The sequence below is a fragment of the Muntiacus reevesi genome, chromosome 3, assembly GCF_963930625.1.
Source record: "Muntiacus reevesi chromosome 3, mMunRee1.1, whole genome shotgun sequence".
NCBI lineage: Eukaryota > Metazoa > Chordata > Mammalia > Artiodactyla > Cervidae > Muntiacus > Muntiacus reevesi.
In genome coordinates, this window is record NC_089251.1 from 3,977,861 (window position 1) to 3,997,439 (window position 19,579).

General features: G+C 43.9%; 1 protein-coding gene across 1 annotated transcript in view; it reads left to right on the forward strand.

Annotated features, from left to right (window-relative positions):
- The first annotated feature begins 277 nt into the window (after positions 1–277).
- Positions 278–19,579, forward strand: part of DDX31 (DEAD-box helicase 31) — a 73,549-nt gene continuing 54,247 nt past the window's right edge. The window contains exons 1-11 of the mRNA XM_065928189.1: positions 278–529; positions 5,098–5,354; positions 5,461–5,536; positions 6,506–6,549; positions 7,843–7,913; positions 8,815–8,879; positions 15,038–15,082; positions 16,388–16,429; positions 17,225–17,289; positions 18,797–18,916; positions 19,044–19,150. Coding sequence (XP_065784261.1) covers positions 434–529; positions 5,098–5,354; positions 5,461–5,536; positions 6,506–6,549; positions 7,843–7,913; positions 8,815–8,879; positions 15,038–15,082; positions 16,388–16,429; positions 17,225–17,289; positions 18,797–18,916; positions 19,044–19,150 — 988 coding nt within the window. The 5' untranslated portion in view covers positions 278–433. The remainder of the gene's footprint in view (positions 530–5,097; positions 5,355–5,460; positions 5,537–6,505; positions 6,550–7,842; positions 7,914–8,814; positions 8,880–15,037; positions 15,083–16,387; positions 16,430–17,224; positions 17,290–18,796; positions 18,917–19,043; positions 19,151–19,579) is intronic.

Here is a 19,579-nt window from a genome sequence, read left to right on the forward strand (position 1 = left end):
GTGGGGCCGGATCGCGGGTGGGCGAGGGGCAAGGAGTCCCCCCCACCCCCGCCCCCGGCTCCTGACAACTAAAGTGCTGAGGAGAGTCAAAGGAGGAGGCGCTGGTTCGATGGGACACGCCTCTCCTCGTTCCTGAGAGGAATTTCAAAAGAACGTCAAGGGCAATCACTCTGGGGTTCGGTGTGACTTGGCATCCCCCCATCCCCCGGCACAAGCCGCGCCACGAGGGACGGCCCTGTGGCCCGGGGCGCCGCGGCTCCGGCCGCTAGTGGCGCGGGCCCCTTCGTGAGGGGGGCGGGGGCCCTCAGAAAGCGCGCGCGGGCGCGCAGGACTCGGCGGGACAGCTACAGCGGGGTCCTCGCGCGCGTCCACGTGGGGTCTAGCAGCGCCTCGCTCCGGGTTTCGCGAGATCCGGACGCGCCTCTCTGTCGACATGGCAGCCGTCAGCGGAGTGCTTCCTCAGGTCCCCGAGCCCCGGGCCGCCGTCTTCAGAACCTTCTCCAAACCCCGCCCGGCCCACGCGAGGCGGGTGAGTTCTGATCCGGTTTTCCAGATGCGTTCGCTCCCGGGGGGGTGGGGGGGGTGGGGCCTCCGAGCGCCGGGAAGCTGCCGTTCAGGCCTTCTCCGTCGGGATTCGAATTAATTTCGCGGAGTTGAGGTGGGGAAAAGTCAGACATCGGGCAGCTCCGGGAGGAGTCGCTGAACCGCGCGTGTCTTAAGAGCCGCCACGACCCGTGCAGACGCGCTCGGAGCGGGAGCGGAGCGGGCGGAGGCGGGCGGAGCTGGCTGGGGCCGCTTGTTAGTTGAAGGCGGGGATAAGAGACTTGTCACCCGAAGTTAAAAACGGACTCTCGGGGCGTTGAGTCCCTCAGTAGCCCCGTCTTCTAATCTTCTCTCAGCTACTCTTAAGGGTCAGTTTGTTTCGGGAATGAGGACTGGAGACTAGAAATTTCTTTGAAGAGTGTTCGAAACCGAGATATACATCGGCGCGCCATGAAGGGTTGGGGGGCGGGGAAGAAAAATACAACTCATCAATACAATATCTTCGTTAGAGAGGCAAAGATGCCTGAAATTTAGCCCAAACCAGAGCAGAAAATTGGTTTTTAGGGCTGACTTAGCTCCTAGCTAAGAGGAGGAATACAGGACAGAAAATCTGTTGAAAAATCTTGTCTTAATGACCAGAAGGATACAGTTTGCTGCCAAGAAAAGTGTGCGTATGTGTGTGTCTTCTCAAAAACGCATCATTTAATGCCATTGAAAATTTTTTTGTCAGAGTTCGGTTCAGTTCCTTTCAACCAGTATAGCGCCGCTGAAGTTACTTGAGTTCACATCAGCTCATAGCAAATGTCTGGTTTATTGTCTAGACTTTTTTCGTGGTTATCAAGTTTAGGATTTAGAGGCTTGTGAGTAAAACTTTTCGGCTGGGCGATGTTGTGGCTTCATCTATACTGAAGGGGGAGGGAAGTACAAAAGAGTCAGTTGGGCACAGGGGATTTGGAATAATAGGACAGACCTGGGATTGGATGAGAGCGTTGCAACATGGCTGGTTCTGTGACCTTGAAGAAATTTCTTCACCTCCCTGATCCTCACTTTTCCTACCTATTATATGAGAACAGTAATTTTGACTTCGTATAAAGTTATAAGTCATATTGACTCCATTTTGACTGACCTGATAGAATTGCTCCATCAGGTCAGTAAGGTGCTTATACCAAGTACATGCAAGACATAGAAAACACTTACTAAAAGTTCATTGAGTGGGTTGAGTAAATAAATGTAAGTTATCTGGTTTTATGATCGCTTGAACCACTATATCAAAAGAATATTGTTTAACAGCTCTCTGTCTGTGTTGGCTTGTCTGCATGTTTGTTATGTCTTGAATGAGAATTCTGTGTATGCTGACCAAATTTGCTAATAGCTTGAACTTGGCATAAGTAGCTAATGTACTGGACTTGGAAAGACCTTGACAACTTAAATTATGCTCTAACACTACACGGAGTGTTTTTCCTTAAAAAAGAAAAAAAAAAAAAAATATATATATATGTATATATATACACACACAGATTTATTGTAGGAAATTTGGAAAGTAGATTTAAAAAAAAAACCCACAATTGCCATACTCAGAGATAACTCTGGGTAACATTGTGATGTACATCCTTCTAGAAAAGAAGCAGAGCAAAATAGGGATTAAACTGTACATAATGTTTTCTAACCAAACAGGATACAGTTTCTAAATGGTGTTGCAGCATTACTGTTAGTAACTAGGCTGTGGAATCAATGCTTGGTCAAAGCCTTGATCCCTCAGTGATGCTGGGACAGGTCACCTCCCATCGCCACCTTAGTGTTGTTATCTTAAGATGGGGTAATACCAGTACTGTATGGCTCAGTGACATCACTCATGTAAGTACTTAGCATACTGCCTGGTGCATAGTAACTATTTAATATGCTTGTTAATGTCAAAGACTCAGCATGTAGACTGTTAGGGCTGGATGGGCCCTAGAGGTTGCCTGCCATATCCCTTCATGAGGCAGGTGGGGGAGTGGACTCAAGGACTTGCATATTTTTAAAAAGATCCAGGTATGTCTTTTCTGCTCCGGTACTCAGCTGCCACCCCATGAAGCATTCCTGTATCTTTGCCTCCCTCCCCCTTGCCATGGGCCATGGTAGTCTTCTTGTTTTGTGCCCTTAAAACACTTTGTCCACACTGTTCTTTAGTACAGCTACAGGTTTGGTTTGCAGTCTTACACTTTTGTCTCGTCCACTTGTCTCTGACTTCTTCATGGGCTTGTCAGATCTTTGTACCTTTAGAGCCAGGCTACTTGACAGCTACTGAGTGGTCAGTTTTTTTTTAATGAATATGTTATGGATGCTGGGGGCAAGGGAATTGACAAGTAGAACAGTGTCCAGAGTACAGAAAAGGGTCATTCCATAACGTGTTGTTCATTCATCCTGCAAGTATTTATTGAGCACTTACTTTGTGCCAGACACGGTCCTGTGCAGGGGATGCAGTGCTCTCCAGCAGAGGCTTATCCATTTATAACAATCTAATGGGAAAGACAGACATCACACAGCGAATGACACCCTGTCTTTACTATTTCACTGAGTGCTACAAAGGAGAAGGGCGCCAGGAGAGCCAAGGACAGGGACCCTGGTTTGATAGGTGGAGGCAGAAAGTCTGGAATGGCTCCTCTGAGGATGCAGCAGGTGAGCCTGGATTTGAGGAATGAGTTCAAGAGGGTAGGTTGGGGACGTAGGTTTGGGAGTAGCATGTGCAAAGGCCCTGAGGAGAGAAGGAGCTCAGAACATCCTCAGAATTTAAGGAATACCAGGATGGCAGAGAGTAAAGCTAAGGCTGGTGAGATGGGCAAAGGCAGATTCTTCATAGCTCAGGTCACATGTTCTGGATTTTAGCCTGAGTGCAATGGAAAGCCCACCTGATAGTGTGTTTAACTTGAAACACTTAGAGAGACATTGACAGGGGAATAAAGAATGACTAGGATGATAAGGGGTCTAAAGTCTGTGTCCTGTTTGGGATATTAAGTCCAAAGAAGGAGAAAAAAAAATAGAATTCTGTGGTGAACAAAGGAGTGTTGTATACAAGAGTTGGTGCCGAGAACAAACTGCAGACTAGGACTTGGATCTTGCAGGAAACACGTTTTGCCTGAATGTCAGAAAGAACTTCCTGACCCCTGGAATTTGGTCAGGAACAGAATGGGCTGCCTCTTGGGGTGGAGAACAGTAGGAGGAGGTGCAGGCAGGAGCTGCAGGGCCGCCTGGCAGGGTTCCTATGATGGGAGGTCCACACAAGCGCAGCGGGAGAGGCTTTTTGGCCTTTTTGTGCTTCAAGAGCCTGTGATTCTATAAACCAAGCAAGATATGCACATTTCATCCCATCTTGCAAATGAGACCTGATTCTTGACTTCATCTCTTTTTAGTCTGAAAATTGGGGATTTTGTAAAAATAAATCTGTGACATTTGTAAAATGAAGCAGATTATCAATACTAAATGTTAATACCAATGCTAAATATTAATACCAAATATTTGAAGTTATATATATTGAATTACCTAGCTATAGGTGCCCTTAAGGTTGCCAGAAACAGAGAACTGTTGTTAATGCCACGTTAGTCAGAAGCTGACAGTCACGGCTAAAGCAAACTGATGTCTGCACGCAGAAGTCATGATCTCAAGCCAAGAGGAAGATAGCATATTCCAAGAGAAATCAGAACTCCAGAATAATAAGCCCCAGCTACTCAAGGGATGTTTGTATATTCATGTGTAATGTAAATGGGAAGAGAAGGTCAAGGAAAATAGAGGAATTGGATATTCTTCTCCTAGGGGAAGTTTGGACATCATGCATTTAACAACATTCATGTTATGGAAATAAGAAGCAACAGGCAGGAAAATATCTCGTGTTGTAGCCTGTAATCGGTGATCAGATGGGGAATGGAAAGGCGAAGAGCGTTGGAAATAATTGCAATGGAGGTGATGGATGGAGCAGAATTCTCATTTGGAATGGAAGCTGGGAGGAGGAATCGTCTCCAAACCCCCTGAATCTGGGGGAGCAGCATGAGGGCAGAGAATGACAGCCATCCAAGTGCTCAGGCTAGGCGATAATGAAGGTTTCCGCTTCCTGGGCACGTGCAGTAACCGATGGGCTTTGTTGGTGGAGAGAGGAAAGATTCATCGCTCCTCTTCCCTGTGCTTGCCGTGTAAATGGATTCCTAGGGATTTGGATCACCTTAGCTGCACACTTCACTAGGTGGGTCCTCCTTTCCCTGCAAACAGACTCCAGTTGTTAACATTCAGCCTGAAAAATGTCTCTCCCTTGATGATCTTGGTGGAAGTGGAGGTTAAGACAATTGGTAAGGTCTGGTAGATGGATCAGCTGAGATTTGTGGGGTGGTTTTTTTCTCCCTTTTGGGGTAAAAAGGGCCAAGTTAAAGAATCTGATTGCAGACCCTAAACTGTCGCTTGACATATGGGGAGTAATGATCTCGGCAGGGAGAGATGCAGTTCTGTGGGCAGTCAGGCTTCACTCTGAGGTCTGTCTTCATGGACTGACGCGTCTCTTGTCGCTCTTTCCTTTTGGGAACAACACAGCAAGCAGCGGCCACCAAAAGAAAATGCCAAGCGCCCAGCGAGGCTCCCCCGGCGAAACGGAGGAGCAAAGCCTCATTTCTCCCGGCCAAGAAAACTGCCACGAGAGAGACTCGCAGGACCTTGAAGGGGAAGGCACAGAAAAGCTTTTCTCCCAAGAAGTCTTCAGCCGGTGCGAGTGATGGAAACCAGGAACGGAAGCTGGGCATTAAGACTTCATCGCTGTTTAAAAACAACCCTGAGATTCCAGAACTCCCCAGGTATGTCCAGGGGTAGACACCCTGCAAGAATGAAAGGAATTAAGTGTCTTCTGCCTTTTTCTTTGTCTCTTGGAACTGATGTCTGCATCTTTTTCATTATTTGCAGACCTGTAGTAAAGCAGGTTCAAGAAGAGGTGTTCACTTCAGATGCTTTTCAAGCCCTGGATCTCCACCCACATCTTGTAAGTATCCCTCCTTGTTTTCTGGGTGTCTCGATTATGGGAATCTGTTTTGTTCATTCAGAATGTCTGTGAAGTGACAGTTCTAGGAAGAAAAAAATTAAAAAAGGGTTGTATCTGTTCCAGGTTACCCAGCTAAACTCAGATCGATAGGACGCTTTTCCAGGACAGTTACGTGAGCTCAGGAATCTGTTCACTGTCCTCACCCCCACCCCCCTTTTCTGTTTTTTGCTCACCTAACTCACTTTAGGACTGGGACTCCACTTATCTGGCTTGAAGGCCACCTTATAATTCCCGGATAAACATGGCATCCAGACACTGGGTGGCCAGTGTCACAGTGAGCCTAGGAGAGGGAGATGAGCTATCATCTTGCTGTTAAGGGAGTCATAAAGAACTGAAGGAAGAAGGGTCTTTTTGAACATGGACACTTAAAAAAAACCAAACCACCATGAATGAGTGTTCCAGTTATGTTTATGAGTAAGGCGAGAAAAATACATTCGCTTTTAGGAAGTCCAGATTTTCTTGGCTCACACGGTCATGGCTTACCGGCTTCTTCGCTGGGGCAGGTTTCCTGTGCTCGCATTCTCAGCGCAGAGTGCAGCGGCTTTCCAAGCCCGGGTCCTGGGCGCACTGGAGACGGGGCCTCTGAGTCTCGGGCTGCCTCGCGTGTTGTAGGATGTTTGGCAGATCCTGTGCTCACGCGATGCCAGGAGCATCCCCGCCCCTGAGTTGTAACAACCAACAGTTTCTCCAGATGTTGCCACACGTCCTGGGCAGGCTGGCAGGGAGGCAGTGCACAGAACCATTCCCAGTTGAGAACCATTGGTTTGGAGGAACTTGATTGGATTGTGATCATCAGTTTTTACCCCAGTATTTTCCCTTTCTTTGTATCTTTATTTGCATTAAATGTATTTATACCAAAAAAATTAGATAAAGGGAAGTATTTATTTATTTTTTTGTCTTTTCTCTTAGATTTCAACAATAAATACAGTCTTAAATATGTCTAGTATGACCAGGTAAGAGTTCTGGGTCTCTTGATTTTCTCAGGATTTAAGTGGGTATAAGCAAATGAAATCTGAATTGTCCCTGGAGGACAGCAAACTCTTGTCTTGGCATTAGAGAGCAATGCCAGATTATTAACCCCTGAGGGCTTGGTAACCACTCTGCTTCCCCACACAGTACATGGAACTGGGTCTCCATCCCTGCCACCCTCAGCTCTGAACTCTTAAGAGGTCTCTTGTCCAGAGTGGTCTGCATGGGCTGCCACTGTGGTCCATGCTGCCTAAAAATAATTTGTCTAAAATATAGAATTTATCTTGTAATTTCTTAGTAGTAAGAAGTAGAGTCAGCTACAAGATAGGAGTAAATACTTGGCTGGATGTAATGGGATGCCAAAAAAAGATTTTAAATGTTAGTGACAACTCCTGGAAAATGGAAATGGAGTAGTGAGAGGTATGGAGCAAAAATGATACCCCCCTCCCCTTTGAGTGTGTGTGCTTATGGACGTTTAAATGTTACCTTTTACTTAGAAGTAGCTGTTAGTAAAAGTATCAAAGAAAAAATGAGCCCCTTTGTTACTGTTTTGTTCAGTTTTAGCAATCAAATGTGGTTTCCATATCCTTTCAGGTTTTTTTTTTTCATTTTATTGAAGTATAGTTTGTTTATAATGTCTTAATTTCTGCTGTTACAGCAGAGTGATTCAATTATATATATGTATCTTTTTTCATGTTCTTTTCCATTTTAGTTTATCACAGGACATGGAATATAGTTCCCTATACTATGCAGTAAGACCTTGTCATTTTCGTTGTTTGTTTGTGAATACACACCTGGACATACATCTTACCTTGTCCGTGGCAGTCGTATTTAGTTTTCTAGAGAATGGGCAGCAATCCCTGGCTGTCTGCGGGGCTCACGAGCCCCGCTTTCCCTCTTCTGCTTGGGAATCTTTCCATAACGTCTTATTGCTTCATATTCCCTGGTTCAGAAGAGAAGAGTATGTGATGTGCTTTGTGGTGGCTCCAGCTTGTCATCACACCTGTCACATTTTTCTTTTTAATTAGTATAGTATACCAGCCAAACTCTGGGTTGCCTAAACTTTTTCAGCCCCATAAGTTCCAAAAATTTAACTAGGGTTTTGCCCTTCTAACCATCAAGGGCTTCTCAGTCCTTCCCATGACTGTTCAGGTGATCTCCAAGGTGACATAGAGCCTGGGGCAGTTGCATTCTGTGGATCTTGTGTCTCTGCCTATAAACCTGGGTGGGTAGTACATCATAGGTAAGCATGTGCTCTTTCTTCCGGGCGGCCCAAGCGTTCAGAAGCAGAGCATCCCCGTGTTGCTGGAAGGCAGAGATGCCCTCGTGCGATCCCAGACGGGCTCAGGTCAGTCGTCACTTGATTTCTGCCCTTCCTCCACGGTCGTGTGGTGAACTGTCTGTTGATGGTGGTGGCTGCTTTGTTTGGTAGGGGGAGGGGAGGCCGTGCTTGCTTCTGATCAGAGCCCTGAAAGGAAGGGGTTGATCAGTGGGACCACAATCAGGAATGATCAGAAAGGAGTCAGGTTCCGCGGTCATTTCTCAGCGCCCCTCCCAGGTCTCCACCTGGTCCCACCATCTATGGCCAGAGCCGTCCATCTTCACTCCAGTGGCAATGAATATTTTTTTCTGGTGTTAAAACACTCTTGCCATGAGCACACACTGATCAGATGCCAGTTGTGCTCAATCACGGAACACTGGTTTTGTTCTAGAACAGTCTGGAATAGCTTTTCTGACCTCTTGTGCCTGTAAGAGCAGGTCAGCTGTCCTTTCCTCCCCTGCTCAGCCACTGTCCAGGTGCGCGGAAGCCCAAGGTTTGCCATCCGTGGTTTGTCCTTGGTTTCTGGAGGCCGGCTCTGGGCTTCCAACTGGCACCTGACCGTGAACGCTCCACAGAGGACACGTCTGCCCTCAGAAGCTCCTTTGAAAGGTTGAGGGTAACCCCAGGGAGGGGAGTTTCTCTAGTTCCTAGGGATATTCACTGAGCTGAGCTTCTGTGAGACTTGGGGAACGTATCATTGTCTCCCTTGTTAGACGTTAAAGGAGCGAAGCTGCAGATTTATTAGAAGAAGCACTGCATTCACAGAGCAGAGCTAGGAGTTGTGAGACAGATGACTTCCGTTTTCCCCTGATTGTGAGTGCACTTTTCCTATCCCCAGACTTCAGGGCAGCGCCAGTTTCCTTTACTATCTTTGGTTTTCTGATGTCCTCAGACTCTGGTTTTAATTCCTCTTGTCCTCTTTTAAAAGGTAAAACTCTTGCCTATTGCATCCCTGTGGTCCAGTCTCTTCAAGCAATGCAATCCAAAATACAGGTGAGTAGGAAGGCTGTCTTTCTGGGAGTTCCCTGGTGGTCCAGTGGTTCGGACTTGGAGTTTCACTGCTGGGGGCCTGGGTTCAGCCCCTAGTTGGAGAACAAAGATCTCCTAGTTGGAGATCTTCCTGCAAGCTGCTCAACAAGGCCAAAAAAACAAAAGAAAGTGCATTTTTTCTGTTATTGTTCATGGTGCATATGAAACCATCAAACTGAACCAAAGCAGTAAAATCTTTCCACTTAGCTTTGTTTTCCTACCTCTGTTTAATTCATTTACTATGTAAGCATGTTGCATCAAAGATTGTGCCCAGAGTGGGGGATAGAATAAAAAATAGAACAAATAATAGACAAATGTAACAGTCATTCTAGCAAGTCTACTAGGGAACATTTGTAAGATGCTACTCCTGTGTCAGACATGGTGCTGAATGCTTTGCTCACGTTATCTAATTGGCTTGCTAACCGCCCTAATCGCACTAAATTGGAAGAAATTACTGTTACCTCAATTTGAAAAAAAAACAAGGAGACTTGAAGTTAAATACCACCCTAAGGCCATGTGAGGAGTGAGCCTGAAGTTGCATTTCCACCTCCATTCTCTGTGGCTCCAGAGGCCAAGCTCTTCTCACCGGAAACAGTTAGCATTGTATTAAAAACAGGGACTTGCCATGAATAGTAGAAGTGAAAATAAGCACCCCATTAGTGAGTGTGACAGTTGGGCCGCCTTGTATTTCGTATTTTCTCAGACCTCTTCTTTAGTTGTGAAACAGACTTAGCACCTGGGCCAGTAGGGCCAGAACTAGGTTCCTTGGCACGGATCCTGAGGAGGCCATGTGACTTCCGTGTTCCGTGGGCATCAGTATCATCTCAGAACCTGGAATCTCACGAATACACCCTGGTTATTCTGAGTTGAGAGGAAATGGTGAGAATAGAAATAGGAAGTGGAGTAGTTCACAGGCAGATAAGAAGAGCTGGTTGGTCACTTTTTTCCTTGGTTTGGGCACGCCAGATTGGATGTGTGTCCAGCCTTCCTGTTATTGCAGTGACAAGATAAATAATGATAGTGTTGGGTTCCGGTCCACAGTCTAAAACAAATACCCTGAGTCCAAACTGACACAAATGAATTATTGGCTAAACAGATGGGACAAGGGGAAGCCCTTCCTTGCAGTAGAATTCCAGTGATTTCATATAGGACATCATCATGTGGCAAATGCCACGGTGATACTGCTTCAGGCAGGAATCTTTGGAAATGCGAGAGTGAGTGGATGAAAGTGTGATGAAAATGGGATATTTACACACTGAAGTTATCTTTCCAGGAAATAGAGGAAAAAATGGTACCTTTCTGGTGGGGAGCCTGGCTGGCACCACCTCAACCACGTGGTCACAGGAGACCTCACCAGTGCTGGGTTGTGTTGACCTCACATGTCTCCTGCTAGGGGTATGAGGGATGAAATAGTACTTCCCTGGTTTCCTTTCATATATATGTGTGTGTATATATATTTTCATTTTCATATGTTTTGTTGTTTGCTTGTTTTTGGTTGTGCTGGGTCCTCACTGCTCCACAGGCTTCTCTCTAGCTGCAGCAGACGGGGCTGCTCTCCAGGTGCAGCGTGAGGGCTTCCGGAGTGGCAGCTCCGGGCTCTGGAGCGCGGGCTCGGTATTTGTGCTGCACAGGCTTAGGTGCTCCGCGGCAGGGAGGATCTTCCAGGACCAGGGATTGAGCCTGTGTCTCCTGCATTGGCAGGTGGATTCTTTACCACTGAACCACAAAGGAAGTCCTTCTCTGGTTTTCTTGCCAAAAATGCACAACTCTAGTTTGATCACAAACATCAAATAAAGCCAAGTCAAAAGACATTCTACACAGCAACCAGCCAGTACTCTTCAAAAGTATTGAGGTCACAGAAGACAAAGATGTACTAAAGCTCTACCCCAGGGTAAAAGAGACAAAAAAGACTCGACAGCTGAGTGCCATGTGGCTCTGAATTGGATCCGAGTCTGGGAAAAGGCGTGTTAGAAAATCAGATTAACTGATAATGTTGAATCAGTGTTAATTTCCAGTGTATCAGGTTGGCCCAAAGGTTGTTCAGATTTTTCCATAAGATCTTAACATAATGATTTTGAGAATCAAAGTCATATAAGGAAGCTGGGAGGAGGGGGTAAGGGAGTTCTTTGAACTATTTGTGTAGTTTTGTGTAAACCCGAAATTATTTCAGGATGAACATGTTCAAATTTATTTAAACTTTATTTAGATGATTTTAAGTCAATAAAACAAATCCTACACAATCATTCAAGTGAAAGTGATTATTTTCTTCAGTTCCTATTCGTGGACTTGATAGGCATTCTTGCCATGTTAAAAAAGGGAGGATGTAAAGCAGTGTGTATAATGAAAGTCCAGGTTCATAACTAGTGATCGTGTGTATGCACATACATATGTGCATGCACACTCAGAGATGAGAAAGATACTTTTCAAACTAATACTGGCTTTCTCTGAGGTGGATAAGTGAGAATTCTGTTTCCTGTGGATGACTGGTGTTTGCTTCCACTGGGTACTTTGCAGTGAGGGGGTTCATACAAGGGGCTTTCGGATTGTACCTGGTACAGATTAGAGAAGAAATATGAATTAATTAGGTCAGTATCTGAAGTCTCAGCCCTTTAGATACCTCAAGAGAACGTCTGTAGACAGTGGAGGGTTTTTTCTTTCTTGGAAAGTTGCAGGGTTTGGGCGTATATCTGAGCTGGCGCGGGTCCCACAATTCCAGCGCAGCTGACTCATTTCCTGGACCCGTGAACTAAGGACAGCAGAGATGTGTTGTGTTCCTAGAGTGGACAGCCTGGGGCTCTGCTCAGAACCTGGGCCTGAGTGAGATGTTGAGCACATCTTTCCATCCCTATATGCCCCGGGGGGGATCACGGGGAACCTGTGTCCTGGGGCTGCCAGAATTGAGGGAGGCGTTGCACCGGAAGAGTGGAGCCCTGCCTCCCCGATCCTGGTGACAGTGCCTGCCCGCTGAGTGTCCTTGTCGTCAGCAACGTGGACTTGTATGAAGGGCAATGTTCTGAATTGCTTATATTCAGAGCATTAACCGGCCGTGTATGTCATTGCTTTTATTACTCAACTATTTTTTTAATATCAATAACAGCTCGTTCTATTAAAGATGGGAATATACTGTAGAAATGGTTTTCCAAGCCCAAATTTATTTCAAGTAACATTCAGTATAGGCCCTTGTGGTTCAATGTAAATGGATCTGGCCTGTTAAAAACCTGTCTGGAGGGAGCAGCGAATTCAAGGCACCCAGCAGTCTTCAATTACTGTAGTGATGGGATGAGAATGGACCAATTTTCTGTGTTTCCACACTTTCAGCTCCTTGGGCTCTCATTTTTTTTTTTTTTTAACATCCCATGCATCCTTCCTCACTCACTTCTGCCCTGCGAGGAACTGATTGTTCTTTCTTCTTCTCTGTGTAGTAACACCTTTTGAAATGTCAGAATCTCTAACGCTGCGGTGTTGATACCGTTGTACTAACATGTTTACCATTCCCCGCCCGGGCTTCAGCTTCTTGCAAAGATGTCGAGTACAGACACCTCTAGTTTGAATTCCAAATCTTTTTCTCCTTGTGGGTAAATATTTCCTATGCAAAACATGAAAACCATCCTTGTAATTTAATTTGCCACTAAATCTGTGCTTAGCTTCTACACTAATGTGTTTTTTTTTCCCCCAAGATTTTTTTTTTTTTTAATGTGGACCATTTTTTTAAAGCCTATTGAATTTGTTACAATATTGCTTCTGTTTTCTCTTTTGGTTCTTCAGCTGGGAGGCATGTGGGATCTTAGTTCCCCAACCAGGGATTGAACCCACACCCCCTGCATTGGAAGGTGAAGTCCTAGCCACTGGACCACCAGGGAAGTTCCCTGACAGAGTTTTGGTTCCTCCCCTATGTGTCCTAGCACTTTGGAGGTGCGAGGCACCACTGGACCCTTTTCAGATTACTTTGTTTTCTTCTATCATTGTTACTGTTATTTATGGATATAATGTATATGTTAAAATTTTTTCTTGAAGAGTACCAAAGAACATACAGTGATCAGTGAGTGGTTCTACTGCCCCTTGGCCCAGATGGCACAGCTCTTAGGATAGTGTGGTCCTTATCACCAGCCTCCTGTTTTTCCTCCCAGGGATGTTCTTTGCGTGTAAAGTGAATCTGAGTTTGTGTAGTTCCCCCCTCCTCTGGCTGAGGTTTTTGCTTGTTTGATACAGAAATGGTTGCTTGCTGTGCATGGTTGTGCCTTGCTTTTCTTCACTTAATATGTTTGGGGGATGATTTCTTACCATTACTGTGTTGACCTGCTTTGTTTTTTGTTATGGCCGCCTAGTATTCCACTGTATGTATGTACCATAAATTATTGAGTCATTCCCTCATTGATGAAATTTATTTTGTATTCAACATTTTGCTACAAAGCAATTAAACAGCTTCTTTACACACACTTATGAATCTTTTTGAGAAACTCTTATAAATGGAATTTGTATTTTTATTTGGTAGATAATACCAAAATTGATCTTAAAAGGAGGTACACCAGTTTTCATTCCCACCAACACTGTACAAGAGTTTCTGTGTCCCCGTGCCTTTATCAACACTGTTGGCTGTTTTATTTTTGCTCATCTGACAGGGGAAAAATATTGTGTCATAGTTTTAATTTGAATTTCTCTTGGGAGTAAAGTTGAGCATCTTTTTCACATGTTTAAAAGTCATATTTTGAGTTATTATTTCCATAAATTAACTGTTACGCCCTTTTCCATTTTTCTGTTTGAGTTGATGGTCTTTTTTATTTTTATTTTTAATTCAATTACAAACCTTTATAAACTAAGAAATGGTCCTTTCTCTTATGTATGGCATATTTTTTCCCATGTTATTTGATTCAATTTTATTACTTTTTCATTCTGAAATTTTAAATTTTTTGTGTAATAAAATTCTTCATGTTTTATAGTTTCTGAGTTTCATGTCATCTGTAAAAAGGCCAATTTAACTCCAACTTTATTTTTCTAGCTTAGTTTTGAAAGGGCATTTAAATTGTCCGTCTTTTCATTGCTGATATAAATTGCCCCTTACCGTATTTCATGACTTTTTGTATGTGTTTGATTTGATTCTGGATTGTATTTGCTATTATAATCTCTTTAAGTGGTAGCATCAATTTTTTAAAAAACTACTACGTATTTAAGTTGTTTTAACACTTGATGTTCAGAAATATCTTGATTATTCTTGCACATTTGTTTTTCCATGTGAACTTTGAAATCAGCTTATTTTTTATATGCATGTATATGTATTTTTGTGACATTTTCTTGATATTTTATATATGCATAAATATGCATGTTCATAGCATTTTTATTAGAATTGCTTTACATTTATGGATTGATTTAGGAAGATTAACTTAATAATATTGAGTCTTCTTATCCAAGAATCATTTATTTAAATTTTATTTTATGTGCCTCAGAGGTATTTAAAATTTTTTATTGTATTTTTGTGAAGTGTAGTTTTTTATGTTGGGGTTTTTTGTTTTTGCTTTTCTTTTTTTTTTTTTTTTGCTATTCTAAACATGGTTCCATCTAACTTTCTGCATTGGAAAGTTACTGATTTTTATATATTAATTTTACATTCAGCTAGTTGACTGAATTGTCTTTCTATAATAGATTCTCAAATGATTTCTTAAGCTTTTTTTTTCTTTAGGATAAAATATCATCTGCTAATAATGACAACTTTACATCCTACTTTCCAGATTCATGCATATTTCTTTGTCTGATTGCATGGGTCAGAACTTCTAGATCATTGTTCCATGATAATGGACTTCCCTGGCGGCTCAGATGATACAGAATCCCAGAGAGACCTGGGTTCGAACCCTGGGTTGGGAAGATCCCCTAGAGAAGGAAATGGCAACCCACTCCAGTACTCTTGCCTGGAGAATCCCAGGGACAGAGGAGCCTGGCGGGCTACAGTCCACAGGGTCGCAGAGTCGGACACGACTGAGTGGCTGAGCATACAAGCACAGTAAACCATCTTATCACTTTCCTTAATAAGACTGCTTCTGATGTTTACAAGTGGCTACCCCCAATATCTGTCCAGATTCCTATGACCTGTGTTCATTCAACTCATGGCATTCTTTTCTTCTGTTCAACAGCGTGGTGATGGCCCCTACGCTCTGATACTAGTGCCAACAAGAGAGGTAAGCAGTCCCAGGAGGTGTGCTAATAATATAAGCAAGTTCTTTCAGCAATATTGTTGAATAAAATTCAAATGTTTTGACTATTTTTCTCTCTACTGCACCAATCACCACACTCTTCCCTTTGCCAGGGAACCGTCCTCTGGTTCCTGACAAGAAGAAAAATTCGAGTAGTCTTAGAAACCAGAAGTTTTTGGTTGTGGAGAAGTGTTTCTCTGTTATCTAAAAACTAATGACATTAGAGATTTCTTTTAAAAAGAATTAAAATAATTGCATTTTTGTACATTTTTTTCTTTTACAACTTAATTAACAATTAAAAGTGGTTGGCCCAAAAATGAACCTTTTTTTTAAAATTTTTACTCATTTCTGAAGGTTAAGCTTTTTGATATTTTTCTTCCTTCTTGGTGGAAATCTCTTCTATCCGATTTATTTTATTTGCCTGCGGAGGCGATTTCAGATCAGGATTCGTGTTTTCTGTGTCAAATGCCAATCACTCCCTTGCAGAGCACAGACCTCGGCGATGGAGGGTTCAGCTCAGCCTTTTGTACAGCCTACAGTGCCCTGTCTCAGCTCCATCCAGTGAAGGAGCAGGCATGGAGCTATTTAAATTTTTACAGCGGCAACCTCGCTACTTCCCTGGGATGCTTCATGAATACTAAACACATGGAAACTGTATCTTCCTTGGATAAAGGGATTACGTAGAGGCTTTGCTGATGGTTGTTAATGGCTATAACCTACATTTATTTTCTCTTTCTCTGGTTTCCATTGGCCTTGTTGGTTTCTGTGTTATTTCTGCCCCCTTTTAATAAACTTGGGAAATGATCATCTCTGTCTTCTTTAGCTGCCGCTCTGCCCCGACATAGCCTTAGGAAATAGTCATGTCACCTTTACAGCAGTGACCCCAAGGCTAGCCTGTTGCGTCACCATACCGCTTCACACATACTACATTCTCTCTCTTTCCAGAGGGAGCCAGATTCAGGTCAACTCTGCTTCATTTTCTTCCATCTTTGTGCACCATAGACTGTACCTCTCTGCACGGTACTCTGGGAATTTGAGCCAGCAGAGGGAGCACAGAACACTATGTTTGTATGTGTCCAAGAAATAGATTCTCCAAACTGACAGGTTTCAGCATCAGCCTAAGAACAAGATGTATTTCCCAAGTAGATTCTGTGTATAGGACTTTTTTTTAATCCTACCTTGAGGTCCTACGTTGCATCCTTATCACTTCACACTGTCTAAATTTTTAAAAATAAATGAAAAGGAAAGGAGGGATCTTGCTCATCAGTTCTCACTTTTTCATGTTTACAGCTGGCTCTGCAAAGCTTTGATACTGTCCAGAAACTGCTTAAGGTAAGGCAAGCCACGAGTTCAGCTTTGTTTTTTCCCCGACTTTTTGAGGAGAGAGATCCCACAGTCTTTTCTTTATTTTCAAAGAGCTAGGAGTCCCTCCACTGCCCCTCCATCCCCTGGTTGTCTCTGCTCTCCCCAGGTGCAGTTTGTAGGTTTTTATTGATCTCAACCTTATGAATCACTGATTTCTAGCTTAGTGAGTTTACTAGTGTTTCCTGGTACTTCCATTCCTATAATCCATACATCGTAGTCACTAGCAAGCCACCTACAGAGCTTCACAGGTACAACCTTACAGTGATCCAGTGAAAGCAACCTAACAGGCTATAAACAGGGTTTGTTTCAGAATGAGGAGAGAGAAAGCTTCCGAGTCAAACCTTGCCAGCCCACCAAATTATGAGAATTGATCTCTCCTTTTCTTTCATTATGGTTGGCAATGCGGAAGCATTGTATTTGGGTTTGATCTTAATCAAAAAGGAAAAAATAAAAAAGGCAATAGACTCACTAAGATGTGTTTTCAGTTCAGGCTATATGGGGAAAGGCAGAGAAGCTCCTTGAATCATTTAAAAAGCTCATACTCCTCTCTTGCAGCGTCGGAAGCTAGTTTAATAGTTGTAATTTAAGTTAGTGCTGATAACCACGGGCCTGGCAATGCCTTGGAACTGTGTCTGCGAAGTATTGCCTCCTGCACTGAGAAGCACTCCCTCCCAACTTCCTAAAGCAATGGGAATTTGCAGTTGGGCTCTGTTTTCTGTAAACGGGGCTTCATGTTGATTTTGGTCTGATGTCTTTCTGTAGCCATTTACCTGGATTGTGCCTGGAGTGTTAATGGGAGGAGAGAAGAGAAAATCAGAAAAGGCCAGGTAGGGAGAGTTTTGTTTGTTTTCCTTTTTCAATCTGCCCTGTCTTCCTCTTCTGTAAGACTCTGGCCCTTCTCAGCCTGGGGAGAACCTTGTCCCATATGGTGGTTCCTAGTCCCAGGATGTATGCACACTTGAGTCCCCGTTAGGGGTCGTTCTAAACAGTGCTATTTGTTTTAAATATTGATGAGCCTACCGGTGGCTCCCTTTTGATATGATCAATGACAGCTCTTTACCTTCTTAACTCGCACCCTCAACCCCTCCCATCCCCCAACATCCATGATCCCCCTTGCTAAGGATACATCCCCTTAGACTCCCTTTTGTGACATTGGGAGTTTGGGAATTTGTTGTTTGATTTTACAAAAACAAGATTATAAACCTACATGATGCTTTACATCTTGCTTTTTATACCCAAATACATTTATTTGTAATTCTGTGTTAGAATTGGTCATGGGTGTCAGTAGAAAATTATTGCAAGAAGTACATCCCAAGTTGTCTGCATTCTCTTCAAGACGTTTTTTTTTTATTGTAGCCTCATGCTTAGTAGTTATGTCCAATCCTGTGTGTAATGTGTAACCAAGGAGTAGATACTAAACGTGAAACTTTCAAATATTGGCTAGGATGAGATTCCATTCCACTGTAAATAACAGCAACGGTGCTGCAAAGAATATGGAAGTTTTTTTTCTTTTTCTTTCACATTTAAGAAGCTGGCTGACATGGTGCATGCACCAGCATGAGGACCCCTGGCTCATTCTGTTTTTTTGTGCTGTTAAGAGAGGCTTCTGTTTTCAAGCTTTCCTCATAGTGTTAGATAGTTGTTGGAGCTCCAGCCATTATATCTAGCTTCCTGCCATACCTCCTTCTTCTAAAGGTACTGATAGGATTTGCATGTTTCCTTTTTCCACCTGTCTTATTGCTAGAACATAGGCATGTGTCCACTTAATGACAAGGGCAGCTGGAAAATGTACTCAGCTGAAAACTGTACACTTTTATTACTGTGGGCTAGTGGGATAAAGGATGTCTGGGGAGTAAGAAGTTAAATTTGTTCTACCTAGTCTATGGGGCAAGGTGGGGCACGTTGCATGGAAGTTACAACAAGGATTCAACGTAAGAAACCTTCCAGCCATTAGAGCACATTGGCATGGGATGACTCATTCACATAAGGGATTCCCTGGCACAAGCGACGTGACATTCTGGAATGTTCTAGAAAGCATCTGTGGATCAGATAAAGGGCATTGAGTTATATAGTAAAGATTCATTTGAGACTTAAAGTTTTATGATTTTAATAGAATTTCAGCAATTACAGTTATTTTCTGCAAGATAGAGAAACTAGAGAAAAATCAGAACTTAAATACATCTTTGTGTCTGCTTGTTGTTATGTTTGTCATGACTCAAACTGTGGCACCTTGGCTCTGGCCATGAATCTGTCTTCCTTCACCCTTTCGCTGTGTCTTCTCTTGATGCGGCTTTGTCAGATTTACTTTCTGTTGTGATGTATACTTTTAAACAGGCTCCGAAAAGGAATAAATATCCTTATCTCCACTCCTGGGCGCCTCGTGGATCATATAAAATCCACCAAGAGCATCCATTTCCGTCAGATCCGTTGGCTGATTCTGGATGAAGCAGACAGGTGAGCCCTTCCGGGAAACATGAGAGGTGAAGGGAAAGGGCTGCTTCTGGGTCTTCACTGAAACTTCTGGAGCCCTATGGCATTCCATGTATGCATGGAGATTAAAACTCCTTCCTTGAAACCACAGAATCTTGGATTTGGGTTTTGAAAAGGACCTCACGGTGATCCTCAACGCTGTGAATGCGGAGTGCCAGGAACGACAGAACGTCTTGCTGTCGGCGACGCTCACGGAAGGTGAGATGAAAAGAAACACACTGTGTTCTCATTGAAGAGGAGGGGCTAGACGTGAGCTGGCCCTCAGTTGTCTGCCTGCCTTGGTTCTCGGCCTCAAGGTGGGGGCCGGGGAGGCAAGGAGGCAGGCACCCTGAGAGGACTGCTTGCCAAAGCACATGTCCTGTGTGCCCGGCCTCCTCTCCCCGCCACCCTGACTCTCTGGTCCCTGGCGTCTGGGAGAAGGAGGAAGAGCAGGTCCCAAGTCCAGCACCCGCGCGGGAGGGAGAGGCTGCTGGCACTCACGTCGATGTGGAGGTAGGAGGAGGCTGGTAGTCTCAAGGGGTTGTGATGGCGGGTGCTGCCTCCTCAGGGCAGGGCTCCTGTCCTGAAGGAAGTGACCTCTCTGCCAGCACATTTCTAATTATCATCATCCTGCATTTCTCTTAAAGA